Source organism: Nicotiana attenuata, unplaced genomic scaffold (genome assembly GCF_001879085.1).
Source record: "Nicotiana attenuata strain UT unplaced genomic scaffold, NIATTr2, whole genome shotgun sequence".
Lineage (NCBI taxonomy): Eukaryota > Viridiplantae > Streptophyta > Magnoliopsida > Solanales > Solanaceae > Nicotiana > Nicotiana attenuata.
The window spans coordinates 141197-162139 of record NW_017671348.1 but is presented as its reverse complement, the minus strand read 5'-3'; the positions used below and the strand labels follow the sequence as shown (position 1 = coordinate 162139).

General features: G+C 36.9%; 1 protein-coding gene across 4 annotated transcripts; it reads left to right on the top strand.

The window, feature by feature from the left end:
- Nucleotides 1–14505: 14505 nt before the first annotated feature.
- Nucleotides 14506–20703, top strand: LOC109207721 (MADS-box protein JOINTLESS-like). Of its 4 annotated transcripts, none has more exons than XM_019370701.1 (9): nucleotides 14506–14659; nucleotides 15215–15402; nucleotides 17425–17509; nucleotides 18627–18688; nucleotides 19128–19227; nucleotides 19319–19360; nucleotides 19713–19760; nucleotides 19851–19981; nucleotides 20273–20703. In XM_019370701.1, the coding sequence occupies exons 2-9, from the start codon at nucleotides 15221–15223 to the stop codon at nucleotides 20289–20291; spliced, it is 669 nt and encodes a 222-aa protein (XP_019226246.1). In that variant the 5' UTR covers nucleotides 14506–14659; nucleotides 15215–15220; the 3' UTR covers nucleotides 20292–20703. The 4 variants fall into 4 exon arrangements, with proteins under 4 accessions (XP_019226246.1, XP_019226243.1, XP_019226244.1 ...); XM_019370698.1 differs by having other exon boundaries at nucleotides 19848–19981; XM_019370699.1 differs by having other exon boundaries at nucleotides 14656–14717; nucleotides 19848–19981.
- The last annotated feature ends 240 nt before the right edge of the window (nucleotides 20704–20943 follow it).

The window sequence follows — 20943 nt, the reverse complement described above, 5'->3', positions numbered from 1 at the left end:
TCGTCCTTGGATTTTTGCGGAGGGAGCTTCTGCAGTGCATTGTGCGATCGCAGAACAGGTCTACGGGCCGCATAACGGCCGCAGAGTGAAGCAGACCAGCCCAGTTCCCAGGTCCACCCTTCGCGATCATTTTGCGGGCGGCATAATCATTATCCGGTCACATATACGACCGTAGAACCTATTCCGAAGCTTCATTTTTGGGGTTTTAAAACCCGACCATATTCCGTTAAAACACCCACCTTAGACCATTTTGAGCCTATTTTCTGATATCTTTAAAGTGAGAAAGAGAGTCCTAGAGGGAGAAAGTGTTCTTCATCAAAATTTTCTCTTCAATTCTTGATTAAACCTTGAAGATTATCAAGAGAGACACCTAGGTCTTCTTCCCAAGAGGTAAAATTCTATCACCCAAACTCCTAATTTCAAAATGTAACCTAAATGGGCCATTAGTAAGGTAATTCATGGGGATGGGAGTGCTTACCTTGCATGCATGTATTCTTAAGGTATGTGGTGAGGTTGTGAGTTAAAGATGGAAAAGAATGGGGTGTGGGTTGGTGTAGTCTTTCATAAAGAGGGCCATGAAACTTTAATACACGCATAGTGTTTGATAAAATGCTCAAGCGAGCTAGAATCATGATAGCTTTTCTATTTTTGGTTCAATTTTGCTGCATTATTAAAATGGATTAAAGTTGCTAATATTCCAGAACATCTTAGAGTATTAAGAACCTCAATCGAGGTATGTATGGCTAAACCCCCTTCTTCTTAGAATCGAAAGCCCTGGTGTTCGTGTAATTGGTGTATGTCCCCAAATTGATCATACTAGAATTGATTATCCCTAATGTGTTGTGTTGAATGATATATGTTCAATATTTGTTCTAAATTCTTATCATGTCATCTTTCTCTTTTGAGGATGTGTTTAAAAATGTGGAATATGTGTTAAGAAAGGTTAATATTTCACGTAAAAAAATCGAATAAAGGTTGTTATGCCAATTTGTATGAAAAGCCTCTATGTGCTTAGGATTTTTCCAAGTTTTTCCCTTATGTGTACAAATGTCTTACATGATAGGACTTATTGTTGCTGATGATAATGTTATTTGAACGTGTAAAAAAAAGGAAAGTTGAATTGTGAAATACGGCCAAGTGACAAGAATGACTTAATAAATGAGGCCACTCGTGCCAATGTATTGAAAGTGCGAAAGAAATGTGAAGTGAGATGATTGATTGAAAGGTTGATGTCTCAAGTGAGATGGCCTAGCCGATCGGGCCGTGATCGGACGCCATGCCGCACACATGGTGGTAACTGTGCTGGAAATGATTGATTGAAATTGTGGATATGGTTGATGTCTCAAATGAGATGACCTAGCTGATCGGGTCGAGATTCGACTCTGTGTAAGAACACGATGGTATTGTGGATTGTGGCATATCGGCACTAAAGATCACCCAACCTAATAAGATGGAAATGGATTTGAGAACTTATGTGATCCTTACTTGATGTTTTAGTATCATTAAGAAGCTCTTATTGTACTCATGGCTGTTTCCCCCTTGTATTATTGTTCATTCTATTGAGATGGTGTTTTAGCTTTACATACTAGTACTATTCGACAGTACTAATGTCCCTTTTGCCGGGGGCGCTGCATCTTTAAAATGGATGCAGGTGGTTCCATAGCAGAAATGTTGATCTCAGTTAGTGGTACATCATCCTCTTCCCACCAGTCTTGGTGATCCCCATTTCATCCCGGGGTCATGTATTGTATCTTTTGTTCTTATTTTTACCACGCTTTCAGGTATAGTCGGGGCCTTGTTGCCGGTATTATCATAAATATCTTTTGTATCTTTAGAGGCTCCGTAGATATTATGTGGGTTGTGTATGGGTGCTAGAAAGGTCAGACGGATTATGTTGTGTTTTGGACTCTTGTTCCACTAAATCGTAAAATGTATGTATTTTGGGACTTAACAATGATGTAGCGACATGAAATGAATTAGTAATGCTTATATATATCATCCTTCTACTATTTAATTAATGACAATACGCCTCCTCCTGATCATAAGTGAGTTGGGTAGAAAAGTATCTAACAGGATTGCTCGACCGGGTCCCTTCGGTTGAGCACCAATCGCGCTCCCCGAGGTTGGGGCGTAACAGAGTATAAGGCCGCAATTGTAAGGCTAAAGCTAACACTCAAATATGGAGCGAGGTGCCTAAGGCTACGTTGCAACTCCCAACTCATTGTCAACCAAGTTACTGGGAGTTTCCAAATCAAAGAGCAGAACTTGCAAAAATACTAGATCGAGATAGGCAAACTGTTACCCAAATTTGATGAATGCCAGCTCGACCAGATCACAAAAACTCAAAATGTCGAGGCAGACGACCTTGCAAAACTAGCTGGCACAGCAAAAAGCATAACCCCTGGGGACAAAAATGTGGTGCATCTCCTCAGTTCAGCTTTAGATGATGTCGAGGTAAAATCCATTAACTTAACCTGGGACTGGCGCAACTGCATTAAAAATTACTTGCAGGACGGTGCTCTCCCGAATGATAAAAAGGAAGCCAAGAAGCTGAGGATGCAAGTGGAAAGGTACAACCTTCTTAACATTGTATAAAAGGACGTACGGGGGGCCCTCGGCAAAGTGCTTGGGACCAAACCAGACTCAATGTGCCCTCGAGGAAGTCCACGAAGGCCATTGTGGCAGTCACTTCAGTGACAAATCACTTGTTAGATGACTCATATGGGCAGGATATTGGCCCGCCATGAAGAAAAACGCTCAGGAATTCATAAAGAAGTGAGAACAATGCTAGAAGTACGCCCTAATAATCCACCAAGCAGGCGAACACCTCCATTCCGTCACCTCTTGATGGCCATTCATCAAATGAGGTTGGACATCGTCAGACCACTTTCGCCGGGACGAGGTAATGTTAAATTCCTTTTAGTTTTGACTGACTACTTCTTTAAACGGGTGGAAGTAGGTGCATTCACCCAAATTCGCGAGCCAGAAGTAATCATCTTCATATGGAAGAACATCATCTGATCATTTGGTCTGCTTTAAGAAATAAGCTGCGACAACGGACCCCAGTTAGCGGGGAGAAAAACCACCAAATTTTTTGAAAAATGGCACATCAAGAGACTACTTTCATCCCTATACCACCCAGCCAGCAACGGACAAGCAGAATCCTCCAATAAGTCAATTCTGAACATCCTGAAGAAGAGACTCGAAGATGCCAAGGGACTTTGGCCAAAAACTTCCGGGGAGTATTGTGGGCACATAGGACGACCCCAAAAACAAGCACAAGAAAAACACCTTACTCCTTAGTCTATAGGTCTGAAGCAATCATAGCAGTCGAAGTAGAAGAGCCCAGCCTAAGGTACACTAATGAGAGCGATAATAACAATGATGAGGATAGAAGACGAGATCTCGATGAAGTCAAAGGGTATGTAAGAACGACCACACAAAAACAACAAGCAGAACGCTACTACAATAGAAAGACAAAGATACAGTTACTCAAGGTCGGAGACTATGTGCTCAAGGCCAAGACCCAAGTAGGAAGAGACCCCCGAGAAGTCAAATTAGAAGCCAATTGGGACGGAACGTACAAAATCGTAGGCAAAGCGGACAAGGGGTCTTTCCAACTAGAGACATTAGAAGGAAAGCTGCTATCGAACAATTGGAATATCAGCCACCTCAAATATTTCAACTTTTGAAAAACTAGGAATGCCCCGTAAGTTGTACTCGTTTTCCCTCACTTGAGTTTTTTCCCATATTGTTTTCTCAAGGAGGATTTTAACGAAGCAACGGACGGATATTTCGAGGTGAAGTACACGGGAACAATCACATTTCATTGCCCGACTCCTCAAGAATCTCCGAATCAAACAACGAAGGGACTAGATATACTGGGACTGAAATGCGAGCCAGCACCCAAAACTTATAATTTTCTCCAAGATGCCTAAAGGCGAAACGATGTAATCGACACCAAGTATTAAAATGAATGAGATGCATATCTGCTAGAACTACTCTCCCAAGTCTCTCAACTAAGAGATACGTTCGACCAGCTCGAACAAAACTTCTCGGCCATTGGCCACATCTCAACTAAGAGATACATTCGACAAGCTTGAATAAAACTTCTCGGCCCTTGGACACATCTCAACTAAGATATACATTCGACCAATTCGAACAAAACTTCTCGGCCCTTGGCCACATCTCAACTAAGAGATACGTTCGACAAGCTCAAATAAAACTTCTCGGCCCTCAGCCATGCCTTAACTAAAAAGATGTACATTTGACCAGTTCGAACAAAACACCTCGGCCCATGGCTGCTCAACCCGCTTGAGTAAAATTCCCCAGTCCCGCAACCATCGCAACCCAGAGGGCAATAACAAAGGGAAGGAGTGCAAAAGCAACACACAAATGCAGAAACAAAAATATGCAAAGATAGGAAAGGTACATATAAAACAAAAGCCAACTTTGATATTCAGATAAGAGTCTTTACAAAGGCGCACGAACACGCCAACAAAAGAAGAGAAAAGTACAAAATGCTAAAATAAGGGAGAAATGTCTAGTGACCGTCACCGCCTTGATTTCCACAACCTTCCTCGTCCTCGCCTCGATCATAAGCAGAGTCAAACCAGGTGTTGTCTTCGAGCTCAGGGGGTGTTCTTAATCATCGCCTCTGCATTAGGCTCAGGCGTGCACAGACCAACCGATCTTCACGAGCTTTAACTCGAGCCTCCTCCGAGATGTCTCATAGAGGAAACCCGTCTGATCCAATTCTCAGACCACCTCTACTCGAGCCTCGGCAAGGATCCAGAGGCATGAGAAGAGGAGGGTCGTTCGAGTAGTCTAGCATTATCGCCCTCCACAGCAGAAATCCGCTCAAGCAACTCAGCATTCTCTCTCTTCAACTCGCCAATCCTCTCCTCGAGCCTAGCCTCTTAGCATCAGTTGTTAATCGAACATTGTCCCGGTCAACACGGAGACTTTTATTCGCTAACTCAACAAGAGAGGCCCTTCTCTGAGCTTGTTTCCGGAAGGATTCTGCTTCCCTGATCAGTTGTTAATTACCAGCTACCTCATCTCTAAGCTCATCCATTTCAAATCTGTGCTGGTTTAACTGATCTTGCAGCTGGTCGACCTGACACTGAAGGTCCCGACACTTAGCTTCTACGCCCCTGCTTAGCTCGAGCTCCTCATCTTTTATCTTTAACGCCCCTTCAAGAGCACTGAGCCACTCCACGGATGCAAGCAACTCTTCATCCTTCTTTTTCAGCTCCTCTCTTAGAGGAGCCATATCACCCCTCTTATGGAGCCTTCTTTCAGCCTCCCTGAACCGCCCCCGGTACTCCTCAAACTTGGTCCGCATCGTGTAATAGACCTACTTTTTCTTATTATCCTTCTACACACTCTCAATCTCCAGGATAACAGCCTGCGCGTGAAAAAAAGAAGAGAGGAGCAAGTAAAGTAAGATTCGAAAGCAAATACTAATCCAAAAAAGAGAGAGTAAGGAAATGACTTACCTAAAAAGCGAGGCTGGTGATACTCTTGGACAGATTGCTATCACTCAACTCCTCAAGAGTTTGGTGCTCAGCGTCAGATCAAAAAGGGGTAAAAGTCCTGGATTACGTCCTCGGTGTTCTTAAGCAAGTCGTGACTCACCGGGATCGTGATGGTCTTGGACCCCCCTTCTACCTTCACCTCGATCTGAGTTGTCCCACTATCGATCACCTTATGTTCTTCGGGATCGAAGTCAGAATCGAACTCATCGTTGATGGCTCAACTTGCTCATCACCATGATTGGTGGGCATCTTGCCTTTTCCCTTGTCGGCAGGGGAAGTTTCATGAGATAATTCAGTGGATGGACCCTGTGCACGCCCAGGGGCCCCCATAGCAACCTCGTCCCCCTCAGGCCGTAAAGAAGTCGATGTCGACTTCCTCCAATTGAGGCACCTCTGGGATCGCCCCAGCACCCTCTTCGGCGAGGGTTGCTGATAAGTGGGGATTTTAACTATTTATTAGCACTTTTTTACTTTTGTTTTAGTTTAAAAGTGTTTAATTGTATTCCCGAAAACTCATGAAATATGCTTAACTGCAGGAGTATTAGAAAATGAGCCACAAAGATGAAATCTAACTCAAGAAGGAGTGACTTGAACTGAAGAACAAAAATCAGGCTAAAAGGCTAATGTGCGGACAGAGAATTCCTTCTGCGGCCGCAGAATGCAAAGGAAATTCAACAGAGCCCAAGAGCAATGTGCGAACCGCACAATTATTGTGCGGCCGCAGAAGCTACATCAAAGCTAAACTTCAGAGATTCACCATTTCGAGCTTAAAGAAAATTCAGACCGCTTGTGCGGCCGCACTCAGATTTGTGCGGTCCGCAAAAGGACCTTATGCCGCCGCACTCAGTTTTATGCGGACCGCAGAACAAGTGACATGCGGCAGAAATCTAGAATTGTGCGACTGCAGACTCCAACTCTTGTCAAGATTCAAGCGTAGTGTGGACTGCACCTGGAATTGTGCGGCCGCAGAACCTTTCAAAGGGCATTTTTGTCCGAAAACTCCAAGTTTGTATAAATAGACTTCTTTCACGAAATTAGGTCAAGTTTTGAATATCTAAACTCCTGTAGCCGTTTTTCTTTACTGCTTTAGGCAACTTTAGCTTACTTTAGTGATAAAATATTAGATTTTTGTCTTTTAATCTTTGAATATGAGATTTATCATCTTTTCTTCCTTGTTTTCTTCTTTACCCATCATGAGTAGCTAGATTCTTAGCTAGGGTTGTGACCCAACCCTAGTGTGTAAACCTTATGGGTGATTAATTTTATACTTATTTATGAATGGGTGTTTGTTATTTAGCTAGGTTTATGCTCTATTTATGAAATTAATGATTGCAAATATTGATTATGCCTTTTTGACTTAGTCTCTTCTTGAGAAAGAGAGAACTAGTTAAGGTCAACCTAGCTAACAAGGAATTGGGTCAATTGAGAAATTGATCGACCCAATTAAAGGGTTCAACCTAGAGATAGTAACAACCCGACTTGAGCTCTTATCAACCTTTACGGTATATACCCATTTGGTGTTGAGAAAGTCAAATTGGGCAAAACCATTCTCTGACCGAGAGGTATTGAGTGGGCAAATTAGTGTTGTGAGCTATAATACACCCTATTCAACAAAACAACATGAAAGTGTTTATCCCATTAGGCTAACACCTAGGTCATGGTCATAGCCCTAGTCCTTTTACAATATTTGAAAACAACAACAAAAACACAATTTCTTAGTTTCAATTACTTATTTGCAATCTTAGTTCAATTTAGCTATAGAACCAACCAAATTTGTTGAAGTGTAATCGAAGATAGTTCAAACTCATATACCGTAATATATACTCCTAAATCCCAATCTCATAGCTCCTTGTGGAATTCGACCTCGACTCTGTTGGGTATTACTATTGCATCGACCATTTCATAACCTCGAATAGAGGTGTGACTTGGACGACATCAATTGTCACGCCATTTTGCACCCCGGCCTTGGGGAAGACTTCAGAAAAGTCAACCACCGCTGTTACACCAGCTCTCCAATCTACGAACCTCGTCTTTCAAGGCCTCAAGTCCGTGCCGCATGGTGAAACCTCCTCATCCTCAACATAGAAGGGAGCCGAGGGAAGAGTAGGTGTAGCAATCAAAATAGGAGCAGGAGTAGAGGAAGCAACGCCCCTCTTTCTCCTGAAAGAAGGCGTCGGTGCCATGTTCCTTTTAGCAACCTCTTTGGCGGGGCCTAGAAAGAAATATAAAGATAAACATGATAAGATAGACGAATATGAACACAACACCATCTAAAAATGACGTACGGACATTACCTTTCAGAGGGGGATCCTATTTGTACTTCTACCAGAAGCTCGACCAATCTTGGATTCCTATAGTGAAGGGAAGGACCTGCCTGACCCAATCAGCAAGGTGCATTACCAACTAAAGGTTCAGAGCAGTAGCTGCAAAACAAGTTGAGTTAATTCACAAAGTCAAAAAATACAACTAAACAGAAGAACGAAGATAAGTACAAATACTTACGTGCACGGTTCCAAGCTTCTTTGAAATCCGCGACATCGGCCACGATGAACTCGGTCTTGACAAAAAGAAGTCGAGCCAGAATTGTCGACTACCCTTGTAGTCCATCTTAGTGACCAGAGATTTACTTCCACGGTGGCGAATGTTCTACATCGTACCCCGATAGAATTTGGGCATGAACAGATACACAAGATGTCATAGATTGATCTCGGCATTGGCCAGTTCAGCGAATTTAGACGGCATCTTGACCAACTTGTAAATCGAGGGTGGAAGTTGGGTAGGGCAGACCCGGCAATAGCGGCAGAATTCCTCCACCAAAAGGGAAGAGGAAAAGAGTAGCCAATGGTGAAGGGGTAGGCGTAAAAGGTGCAGTACCTTTAACGGTGAGTATACACTTCATCCTTGCCCGCAGGTACAAGCTCCACTTGGTCAGGAATGCATTACTTGGCCTTGAACTCCGCCAAATGCTTGACCGTTAAAGAAAATCGCAAAACGTCAACCACCGCAGCTGGTTTCCGCTGCAAGTCCGGCTTAGCATCAATGTTGTGAGGAACTATCTCCTCATGGAAAGGGGCCGCAACGACTTAGCGCCAAAGGCACGGGTGGCGTCTTCCCCACGGACAAGGGCCGCAACAACCAATGGCGTGGCCAGAATCTCCTCATTCACATTAGGAACACCTCCATCATGGACGCCGGAAGGGGAGCTAGACATGTTTGCAGAGATATGGAGTTTAGGGAAGGAAAGAGTTGAGAAAATGGGAGAAAAATTTAGAGAATGGAAGGCAAGAAAAGGAATTCAGAGAAAACGAAGATAATTCTAGCAGTGAAAGTGAAGGAAAGATTCAAATAACAATAGTCATCTCCCTTTTATAAAAGAGGAACCTTGGGATTCGAAACAACTCATCATAATGGCAGCCGCAGTCGAAACGGCAGTGCCAATCCTCAAGATATACGTGTTATAACACGACGCATGGGGAACATACGTCATCATGACAAATGATGTCACATCTCATCCACATCAGGTTCTCTCTAAAGGTCACCTAGGAAATTAAGATGACAAGAGTTTGAAATGTGTGGCTCTCAAGATGCCACGTCGTCTGCCTCTGATGATGACCACGACCATTATTATCCATTTATCAAGCGCATCCTTGAGGACGACCTTGACAAGCGCAGGGACTAACTGTATGTGCAAAAATGTTATTTTATGTGTTTTACCCTGTCAATGGCAATAGAGACTCTAAAGGCTGTGACGTGTCAATCTAACTCCAAAAGGTCGAGGTCAGGTGTGGAGGATAAAATTGTTATAAATAGGAAATAATGTAGATCAGAAAAGGCATTGGACTTTTTGTAAAGAATTCCATCAATATTCTCTGTACAAAATTCTCACTTTATTAAATAGAAAAAAAGCTTGACTTTATACTTCATTTTTTTTATCCCTCTCGCCCGATCCAAGAAGGATTGAAATACAAAGTTGCTCATCATCATCCATCATTGTCAAAAAGACATCCGAAAATCTCATCTTTGTCGGGTGGTCTTTATCACATTTACTATTTAGAAGTCATTTATTTTCTTTTATTGCTACCCTTTACACTTCTAGATCTTTATTGGTTCTTTATTATCAAAATTTATCTTCTTGGGTGTTCTACTTTAACATATTTATCATAAAATGCTAGATATGTCCTTGAATATTGATATTGGCTGTAATTAACCCCGATTTTCTAGTAAGTTAATTGTATAAAATCAAAATCTTTTTTTTAGGTCATACAATTAGGAAAAGATTCATTTGTTTTGAAACTTACTAAAAAGGAAATTCATATAAATTGAAATGGATGGAGTATAAAGATTGTAATGTAACATATTAACTTTAAACTAAAAACTTGGTGTCTCAACCTATATGAAAATACTAAGTATGTTCGTTAATATTTGAATCTCATTATTAAATTTACCTCTAAAGTATTTGATTTTTTTATTACATTTGACCTATGTTTATATTGTAAAAATTGCGCGGGGCGCCCTATTTAGTCACTCCCATTTAACCTATACCTATATTTTTAAAATTATTTAACATATACCCTAATTTTAACAACTTCAGACGCCTCATCTTCTTCCTCATGACCTATGCGTTCCTTTCTCCCTCCTCTTCTTTTCTGATGAGTTACCCAGTTTAGGATCTTGAGAGTTCACGTTGAACTGTATCTCTTAGTTTATGGCAAAATGCAAGAATAAAACTGTCATCTTCGCTCTCCGAATTTGCATTTCTTGGTAATACATGGTTTCATTGGTAGTGCTGCCTTTCTCTTCTGCCCGCACACTCGCCGGACTGGAATTATTAAATAAAACTTCAGACTTAAGCATCTGAAGTTCACCAATAGCAGCGCCTAACTTCAGACTAAAATGTCTGAAGTTTATACTTTAGTATCTGAAGTATATACCCTATATGTTTGAGAATCTTAGCCAAATATCTGAAGTTCATAACCAAATGTCTGAAGTTTATGTCAAAATATCTGAAGTTTATATCAAAATGACTGAAGTGCATAGAAAAATATCTGAAGTACACAATTGAATTGAAGTTTGCCCTTGCTTATGAACTGAAGTTTGCATGATTGCCTTTGCAAGTTAGGCCAAACTTCAGGCAAGAATATCTGAAGTTTTGCTTTGATGAGGCTACACTTCAGGCAAAAAATTCTGAAGTTCAAACTTCAGACATACACAATTGAACTGAAGTTTGCCCTTGCTTATGAACTGAAGTTTGCGTGATTACCTTTGCAAGTCAGGCCAAACTTCAGGCCAAAATATCTGAAGTTTTGCTTTAATAAGGCTACACTTCAGGTCAAAAATTCTGAAGTTCAAACTTCAGACATAAATTTTTGCTATTTCAGGCTCGCATATCTGAGTTATCCGAAAGTGGGTACGCTTGCAATTTTTTTGCNAAGCGGATATAAGTTAAATGGTGACCCAAAAACTGAGTATATATGCAAATGCCCCGTTTATATTTTGATTCATGAAAATCGTATCTTTCATCTCAAGTCCCAAAGGCGGAGCTAGGATTTGAATCTTATGCGTTCGTTATAATCTTTTTAAGTTATTGGGTTCTAAATTAATAATTGGTACCTATTTATTGTTTTTTTAATACAAATACAGGGTTGAACAAAAGCTACTGGATTCGATCGAACCCGCAACCAATATTGTGGCTCCGCTCCTGATTATACCTCTCCCTTTAACGGTAGTCCATCTATGCTCTGATATTTGCCGTGGTGGAGCAACGTAAACAAATAAAAGATCTAAATTTACCCCTAAGTTATCGAAAATGGTTTATAAATCCCTTATGCAATCATTTGAAGCATCCCCTAAACAGTTAAAAATGTAAAAATATACTCATAGATAACTGAAAAAAGACAAAATAAAATGCTATTTGGTGTGACATCCATCGTATCATCAAATAAGACTAATTTTTTCATGGTAGAAATTCATAATGAGATGGGCATATTTCAGACGATAGAGCGGAGAGTTTTCATGGACCCATAGATAAACTGAAGGCAAATATAAAACAAATTAACCTTAAGGGCTCGTTTGGTACGAAGGATAATGTATAATTAATTTCGAGAATAAATTTGAGATGAGTTTATCACATGTTTAATTGGAATAAAATCGTAATATAACTAATACCGGAATAGTTATTTCGGAATTATAGTATTTTTATTATTGCTATGGGAGAATGGAATAACTAATTGCAAGATAATTAATTACTTCTCCTTCCGGTTCACAATAAGCAGGGCCGGCTTGAGGCCAAAGCAAGTAAAGCATTGGCTTGAGGCCCCCAAATTCAAGGGGCCCCAAAATTTCTTAAAATTAGCTTTATGGTTTAAAGATATTAAAAAAATATTGAATTTTTTAGAGGAAAAAAAGTAAAAAGAATTGTAAACTTTGTAATTCATGCTGACCAAAAAAAAAAAATCGAAGAAAAGGAGAGCATAGTGAACGCTTACTGTAATGAAATGCGTATAAAAATTTGATTTATTGGCAATACAAGTTTCCTTTTAATCTTGTCTTCCTAATTCATATTTATACTTGTGCTCTTTTTTTTCTTTTTCGTAAGATTTTATAAATTGTGTCAAACAAAAAAATGCATTTAGTAATTCGAATTGCATATTCCTTCCGTCCCAATTTATGTTAGGTTATCCTTCAAAAATTGTTATCTAGAAAATATGAGTCATATTATTAGAAACTAAAAAAAATTGAAACTTTAATATAATTACAATCTCAAAAAGGCGCTCTCAATAAAGTATTAGCAAGAGTGCTACTTACAATCTTCTATGAAACTCCATGAACACAGAAATTATTCATGCACTAGTTTTTTTTAGTATAATTCAACATATTATATTAGGTTATTTACAATTTATTCTAGATATTCACCAATGAGTGCTACTTAATGGAATGGACTACAATTATCGTTTAAATTAATCAGAAGATGTAAATATTTTTGACACTGTCAATGCTCAAAGCTTAAACTATTACGTTATGTACGTTCATTTCTTTTTCTTATTTGTGATGATAGCCAAATCAAAATGTTCAAGTTGAGTTCCGGACCTCAACACTGATAATCCATCAATTTATTCTTTGTGCTCTTCTTCCTAGTTTTTTTTTTGTGTGTGTGTGTTTGTGTGTGTTAAATGACTAATTTGTTGTTTAAAAAGCAATTTTTTTGTTAGTGTACAAATTTTATAAAATAAATTTAAGGGCCTCACAATATGATTTCGCCTTAGTCCACGAGATCAGTTGAGCCGCCCCTGATAATAAGTGACCAATTTGCTTTTGGCACGCCCACTAAGAAAATACTTCCTCCGGTCCAAAAAAGTGATTTTTTGGCCTTTTTCTTGTGGTCCAAAATAAGTGATTTTTCCAGATTTCAAGAATGAATTAATTATTTTTTTCCTACATTGTCCTTGGAGTAAATAGTGTTGGAATATGTGTTAGGAGTGTATATGTGAGATAGTAAAGGTTAATATGGTCAATTCCATTGCTAATTAATGTTAAAAGGTGGATTTCTTAATCTGTGTGAAAACATCCAAAAAATCACTTATTTTGGACCGGAGGGAGTACTAAATTTTATACAAAAATACCTAGTATGACTAAAATACCCTTAATTAAATATTCAATGTGAGGAGTAAGAAAACTTTTTAGGAATATGTACATAAGGGTAATTTTGTAAAAATAAATTGCATTGTTTCTTGATTATATAAATAGACACTTATTTTGGACTAAAATAAAAAAAATAAATTGGTCACTTATTGTGGACCGAAGGAAGTATGAGATAACTTGTTTCCCAACCAAACAAACTTAAATGTTAGGGGTAGGTATATTTGGACATTTTCCCCTCTATTTTTGGGGAGATGGAGCAGTAAGTAGAGCGAGTGGCTATGAAGTCAGCTCCATTAATCTAAAAAGTACGAAAACTACCGCTCATATATGTAGGGAATAGAGGCGCGTGGGTTGTAAGAAGTTGAAGAATGAGAAAGAAAGAGGTAAGAGTGGGAAGCAATGACAGGTACGAGGGTACAATAAAGTCATAATTTCTGTGTTCTGATATGGCTCCTCAGTCACCAGTCACCATTCATCTGTACGGTAAAGTTTCCCCACTTCCACACACATCTAACTACTCTTTTCTAGTACTATTCCTATTCCTATTCCTATTCCTATTGTTTTTACTTTTTAATAATAACAAAGTCTCTGATTTTTCAATAAGTTTTAGAGAAATAATTTTGGGAGAAAACTGTGTTTGGATAAAACTATGAGAATTTTTTTATTTTATTTCGAAATCCGTATTTGGCGATAAATTTTTTAATTTTTCCTTGAAAATGAATTTTGGAAGTTTTCAAAAATTTGAAAAACTCCAAAAAGTTATTTTTCATACATTACTCACATCACTCATAAAAATTCCAAAACAACCTAAAATTATATTCATGTCCAAACAGAACTTTAATTTTCAAATACCCTCACTTGAAATTTTTTTGTTTATTTTTTTTCGAAATTTTACAATTCTTATGTCCAAACGCCCACTAAGTCCCAAATGTTTGGTATAATTTCACTAATAATATCGTTTGATATCACTTTCATAACTTTTTTAAGAAATTTTATTTTATTTAAATAATTAAAATTTAATTTTTTATATTTTTCTTTTAAAATAGTTTTTCACCTATTCATTAATTTGTGTTCTATTAAAACAAACATGTCGAAGAATCACTTTTTCATCAAGTTACCAAAAAAAGAAAGGAACGAAGTGAAAATCAGGAAATGATTTATGATTACTGTATTACTAATAGAGGAAAGTGAAAGAAAATTAGTAGCAACTCTGTTTGGCTATATATAGAATTTGGAAGGGATTTTGGCTATAAAAGGAATCTGATAGGAAACTCATTCACCCAAAGGGCAAGCAAAAAGGAAAAAACCTAAGAAGAAAAGTAAAGAATAGAAAAGAAAAAGACTGAGCTCTCTCTCTTTCTCATTTATCATCTTCATTATTCTCTCTCCATATATCATTGGTCAAAACTTTTCCTATATGGTGTGTATTTTTAGAAGAGCTGCACTCTAACCAAAACCTTAATTATACTATCCTAGTAAAGGTAATAACTTCAAGATCTCCTCTCCATTCCCTTCTTCCTCTCTCATTTTTACTTTTATGTAAGACAGCTTTTTAGGTTCTAAATCTCCATCATCTTTTTCTTTTTATTTCTTCTTTAAGTTAATTCACTTCTTTTTGATTTTGTAGTAGATCATCTTTTAACTTCTAGATCTCCTCTATTTTCCTTTTTTGAGCTCCATTCTTGGAATTTCAGTTTCTTTCCCTTATCTATCTTGCTGTTTAATTCTAGGGTTAATGGATTCTCTTTAGTTGTACTATGCTCTATTTTTTTCTATAAATGGTTGGTTCACTAGTTCTTTTTTAACTCCTTGTCCATGATAAGAGGTACAAACATTCTGAAAATTAATTTCCTCTATATTTTAATATATAAAACTAAAAAAAAAGATTCTTGTGTCGACTGTAGTCAATTTTGGAGAATGACTGGCTAGGTTTTCTTATTTATATGATCCTTTTCTCGACTTCATCACACTTACAGTTTTCTACATCTTATTACTTCTATATCTTTTTTTGCAATGATAATGATATATATGGTCAGGTGAAAATGGTGAGACAAAAGATTCAGATCAAGAAGATTGACAACTTGACAGCAAGGCAAGTGACATTCTCAAAGAGAAGAAGAGGGCTTTTCAAGAAAGCTCAGGAGCTCTCAACTCTTTGTGATGCTGATATTGGCCTCATCGTTTTCTCTGCTACTGGAAAACTTTTTGATTATTCAAGCTCCAGGTATATATTTCTCTTTCTTTAATTATCAGCTTTTTTTCAATTATAGATTTTTCTGGTTTCAAGGATAGTATTGAGTACTTCATCTAATTAGAATATACATAAGAATTAACAATGAACTATACTTCAAACAAATGGTACTTACCAATGAACTACCTCGCCAGTACTTTGGTTAGTTCACTAATTGATGAAAAGATGTTAGTACTATTTTTTGGAGTTTAAAAAAGCCCATGACTTACGTGTCAGATATCCATCTTGTCCAAGAAAATCTCTTACTTTTGTTGTCCATCAGATTTATGTATGGAGAGTTCCCCGCCTTGTGGAAAACCGTAAAAGTTAGTAGTATTAAGATTGATAATTCTATATTTGATGTTAACATATATATTTTACTTTAGCTCGGCTGAAATGCTTCTTTTTGTAATTAATAATCAGTACGTACAACTTGTGACTGGAAATATTTCCAGGTTATTAAAGTTTCTCATTACATTTGACTGTCCTACACTCGTTATCATTTTCACAAAAGAGATTGTTATCTAATTTTATGTAATAGCAATACTAACAAATTGGTTATGACTGCTTAAGAAAATGCCTGGGTTAGATATCCTTTTCTGTTTTCATCTTTACCGTACGGTATCTTTCAGAGATTTGTACTTGAATCTTCATTTTAAAATATGACACATATAATAAAGATCCAAAATATCCTTCAAAATAATGCAAGAGGGGTCCTCAAATTCGTGAACTGAGAGAGAAAACTACTTCTTTAAGAACACATATATGTTAATACTCATGACTATGGTAGGAGAACTAAGAATGCTAAAGTTTTATAGGTCTGTATGAAATTAAAACATATGATCAGTTGTAGGATTTTCATTCTTTAGTAAGATGTACTATGTGAGTACAGCATACATAGTTTTGCTACTAATTATCCCAGCACAGGTAGTATTCGCAAAATTATTTTTTGAATTTTCTTGGATGGAAATATTATAGATGAAAGAAGGAGAAACTTCCTTGACTATGAATTAATCCTTTTTTGCTTTTAGAATCTCTTCCTTATGTTTTTTAGGGGTTGCATACTAGAATTTGGAAGTATACCTTTTGTGCAAAAGTAGCATTGTTGTCGATAATGCATCATAGTATAATTTAAGATTCTTCTCTAGGTTAATGTGTGTGTGCACACAGTGATAGTACTCTTTAACATTAATGCATTGTCATTGTATGTACATATAATGATAATTTGATGTGATTTCATAAGTCCAACTTAAAGCTATTAACAATTCAATGATTCATGCATTAAGCCGCTAAAAATGAAACTTCAAAAGTATCCAGATTAAGGAGAAAAGAAAAAACAAAGATGGTAAAATACTTCAGGTAGTTTTTAAATGTTTTGAATTGTTAACTATTGTGACTTAAAGTGTTTATTATGTAGTTTCTAAACATATAAATATTATTTCAAAAATTTTAAAGAATCTATGTCCGTGTCCACGGTGAAAATTAGTCAATTTGACTCTCATACTCCTAATAGGTTAAAATAAACTGAAATAGAGGGAGTATAAAATAAGATACTGTTAATGAGTTTAATTTGCCCTTTGTACACAAAAGGTACTAAATGATTTACATAATTATGTCACTTACACGATTGCTTCCCCTTTAATGGACTTATACTACGCGAATCCGAATTAGTTACGTCGATCCAGTGAGTTCCGAATATTGGATATTGTTATAACCAAATTAGAAAACTTGAATATGATATATGTTTTTAGCTATAGTAGTTTTTGTTAGTTTTTCTCTTTCATTTTTCAAGCATTTGTAGGTACTAGGTACTTGAATATGACAATGTCTATTTTCCTTTGTGGTGTATGTAGTGATCACACTCTCCTTTGTTACTAATCTAAACATCCGCATGCATAAGCACTTCAATTCTTAGGTTAATTGTGAGAGTCGAATCTAATTGTTCATGTATATGTGAGATCTTCTCTACTTTTAGAAGTTGAATATTGTCTATTGTTGTCATATATCCTTGCACAGTATGATGCAACTGATTGATAAGCACAAGGTGCACTCAGAAAGGGATATGGATAGTCCAGACCAACTGCAATCTTTTAACCTTCAGGTAATACTATTGTGTCTGCTACTCTGATACATATCTTTGGCTAGTCTTAAGTAAGCCGCCTTGTCATGAGTCATGACCTGGGCTTGGCTGGCCTCATTCGTTTTTTTTAAAGAATAAAACGTCTGAATTTGAATACATATCTGAATATCAAGATGCGTATTAAGATTAAGACATCTGAATCTGAATACACATCCGAATATTAAGATGCGTTTTAAGATTTGAACACTAAATGATTAAGACTATTTGTTTCTTAAACATCTGAATATATAATGTTAGGCGGTAGCGGTAGTTAGTAATAAATGTGGATGATAGCATCTTAATGCTAGACACATTAAGTGGTTGTTAAGTAAGAAAAACAAACACACTTAGTGATTAAGATCAAAATAATTAAGGTTCAGATTTTAAAAACAAACGCACTTAATGTTGGAGATTTGAATATTAAGATTCAGACGTCCATTAAGTGTAAACAAATGAGGCCTAGACCCTCACCTCGTACTCCCTCTGTTTCAAATTAGATGAGGTAGTTTCGTTTTTTAGTCTGTTCCAAAATAAATGACATATTTTTAAATTTAGAAATAATTCAACTTTAAACTCTTTATTTAACCTATTTTACCCTTAATGATAAGCTTTTATAACATCAAAAATGTCATGCCCCCACAATGCTTTTACCTTTAAGCTTTTAAGATCACAAGTTTTAAAAGTCTTTTTTTCTTAAACTCCGTGCCGAGTCAAACTACCCCGTCTAAATTGAAATAGAGGGAGTAATTAAAGAAAATATTCGTACCACTCACTACTACCGGGAACTTGTCTAGGAAAAGTATTCCCTTTAGAGTTTGTCCATAAACTTGAGATACAAAAGGGGGAGGGGAATCCAGATACAAAATGTGATCAAATACTAGAAGTTGTAGTCCCGATCTAAGCCTTTCTCATATGAAGAGTTTTTTTTTTTTTTTTTTTTTTTTTAATTAATCCATTCAATCAAGCTTTCACCCCTCGTTCGTGTTTGGTGGGGGTGGGGGGTTAACATGTGATCATGAAATGTATACAAAAGACAAGCCTTGTCGAGCTTAATTTCTATCTAGCTTTACTAAAAAGAAGCAAATATTGCATTTTCCAGAGCGAGAAGAAAAACTATGGAATGCTTAGTAGGGAATTTGCGGAGAAGAACCGGGAGTTGAGGTAATTGTTAGTTTTATTCTGAGTAATTCACACTTTAATATGCTTTTTATTGAAAATGCACAATATTTTCTGGAAAGATTATCTGATTATTGTTGGACACACTATCGTTAATGAAGAGATGTATTCGGACTTTATAGAAGGTTATGTTTATATGTTTCACTCTCTATGAATATACCCTAACTTATCACCAAGAATATATATAATCTATAGTGTGCCTTGAACATACTTTTTACATCCAAAACTCCATCTTATCTTTTTTTTTTTTTTTTTTTTTTTTGTAAATTGTTGTGTCTTATTATCATTTGTTAAGAGTTCTACTAATAAGTACAATCTCAAATATTTTCCAATAGTAAGAACCATCGCCATTAGATATATCTTACTGCTGCCAAAGTTTACCTTATTGTAGCAATATCAAAATGCAAATGACTTATTATGCTAGGCAACTTAATGGAGAAGAGCTGCAAGGACTTGGCTTGGAGGAATTAATGAAATTGGAGAAAATAGTCGAGGGAGGAATAAGTCGTGTCATGAAAATTAAGGTCCTATAGCTACTTCCCCTCCTTTTGCACTAATGAGATTGGTCACAACATACGTTGATTCCATTAACTTTGGGATTTTTGTGCCTTTCAGGGTGAAAAGTTTATGAGAGAGATCAGTTCCCTCAAGAAAAAGGCAAGAGTATTTCTCTACTTTATCATTAGATTCTGTTAATTTCTTAATTAGGATATTTTCTTTATAAGGTATGAGTCTAAGCCAAACTCAGGTCACAAGGCTGCTTACTTAAAGAAAAGAAGGATATTTTCTTATTTTATCATGGACTATATTGAATGAAGTTTGAATTTGGTGTTAAAAAATCAGGTTTTCTGACCTTCTAAATTTTCCTTGATGAGAGAATCTATAAGCCAAACAGTGAAATCCAATCTCAGGAATCCTATTATTCCTGAGATTTACTAGCCTTAAGCTCACGGAGGGCTGATGTTTAGTAACATCTTTTATCACCTTATATGTAGCTTTTGATATGCAGGAAGCTCAACTGCAAGAAGAGAATTCACAGTTGAAACAGCAATCACAAGTAAAATATGCATTATTATCTTCTTTATTGGTGACTAGTTCCCTTACTTCTCTGTGAGTATTAAATCATTAAATCTGTGGCATGCAGCAGGCAAGACTGAATGAAGTTGAGGGCCATAATACAATTGAGGGAGGACACTCGGCAGACTCTATCACGACCAATCGCAGCTTAGTCAATGGTCATCTCGATTACATTGACTCTGATACTAGCCTCAAGTTAGGGTAAGTAAAAGTACTGCTCTCTCCGTTTCAATTAATCTGGCATAATTTGACTTAACACGAAATTCAAGAAAAAACGAAAAACTTGTGTGACTATAGAAACTCTCTTAAGAAAATACTCTTATAAATGCATCATTTCTTTTGGAACGGACTAATAAAAAAGTAGTGTCAAACACCATAGAATGAATGGGCATCTATATATATGACTTACTGAATTCCAAACCCCAAACCCCAACTGAACACTTTTCGTGTGTCATACTTTATACTCATTTATGATTTGCTGAATGTTTGCAGCTTGCCTTTTCCTTATTGAGGTTGAAAGAAGAAAGGGTACTTCTCTACTGATGCATTATCTAATGAAATATATAAATTGATTAGACCTAGTTGACCAGACCTCGAAAAACTTTGAGATTAGTCGAGGAGGGGTCAACAGTCTCTAATGAGAGACTAATGTTGTTTCCAGCAGATGTGGCTAGAGCTATATATAGGTACTATCGTCTACCGGTTGATATTCTATTCAATCATATGTACTAGATATATCATCTTAATTTGCAAGGTCATGTGATGCCTTGAATTGGCTAGTTCGTGTATATATATTTTTATTTAGGACTTAACCATCTCTTATGGAAGCAGTTTGTAATTCCATATTATTGAACTGGGCAGAAAGGTAAAGCCCCCCACCCCCAAAAAAAAGTGAACTTAAATATATTTATGAATTTGACGAATGTTTGATTGCAGCTAATTAGAATTCATATTGATCAAATTGTAGAATAAAGATATCTGCTTCATAAGTGTTTGGCTCGATAACATAATATTTGCCCATTGAAAATTTATTTAAAATCACTTGTAGAAAGTATATAACCAAAATGCACAACTATAAGCAGCCATTTTTGAAGTGTAGCTCCATAGTGCATACAGTTGAAATGAAATTAGACGAGACACTGTAAGTTGATTTTTTTTTCTTT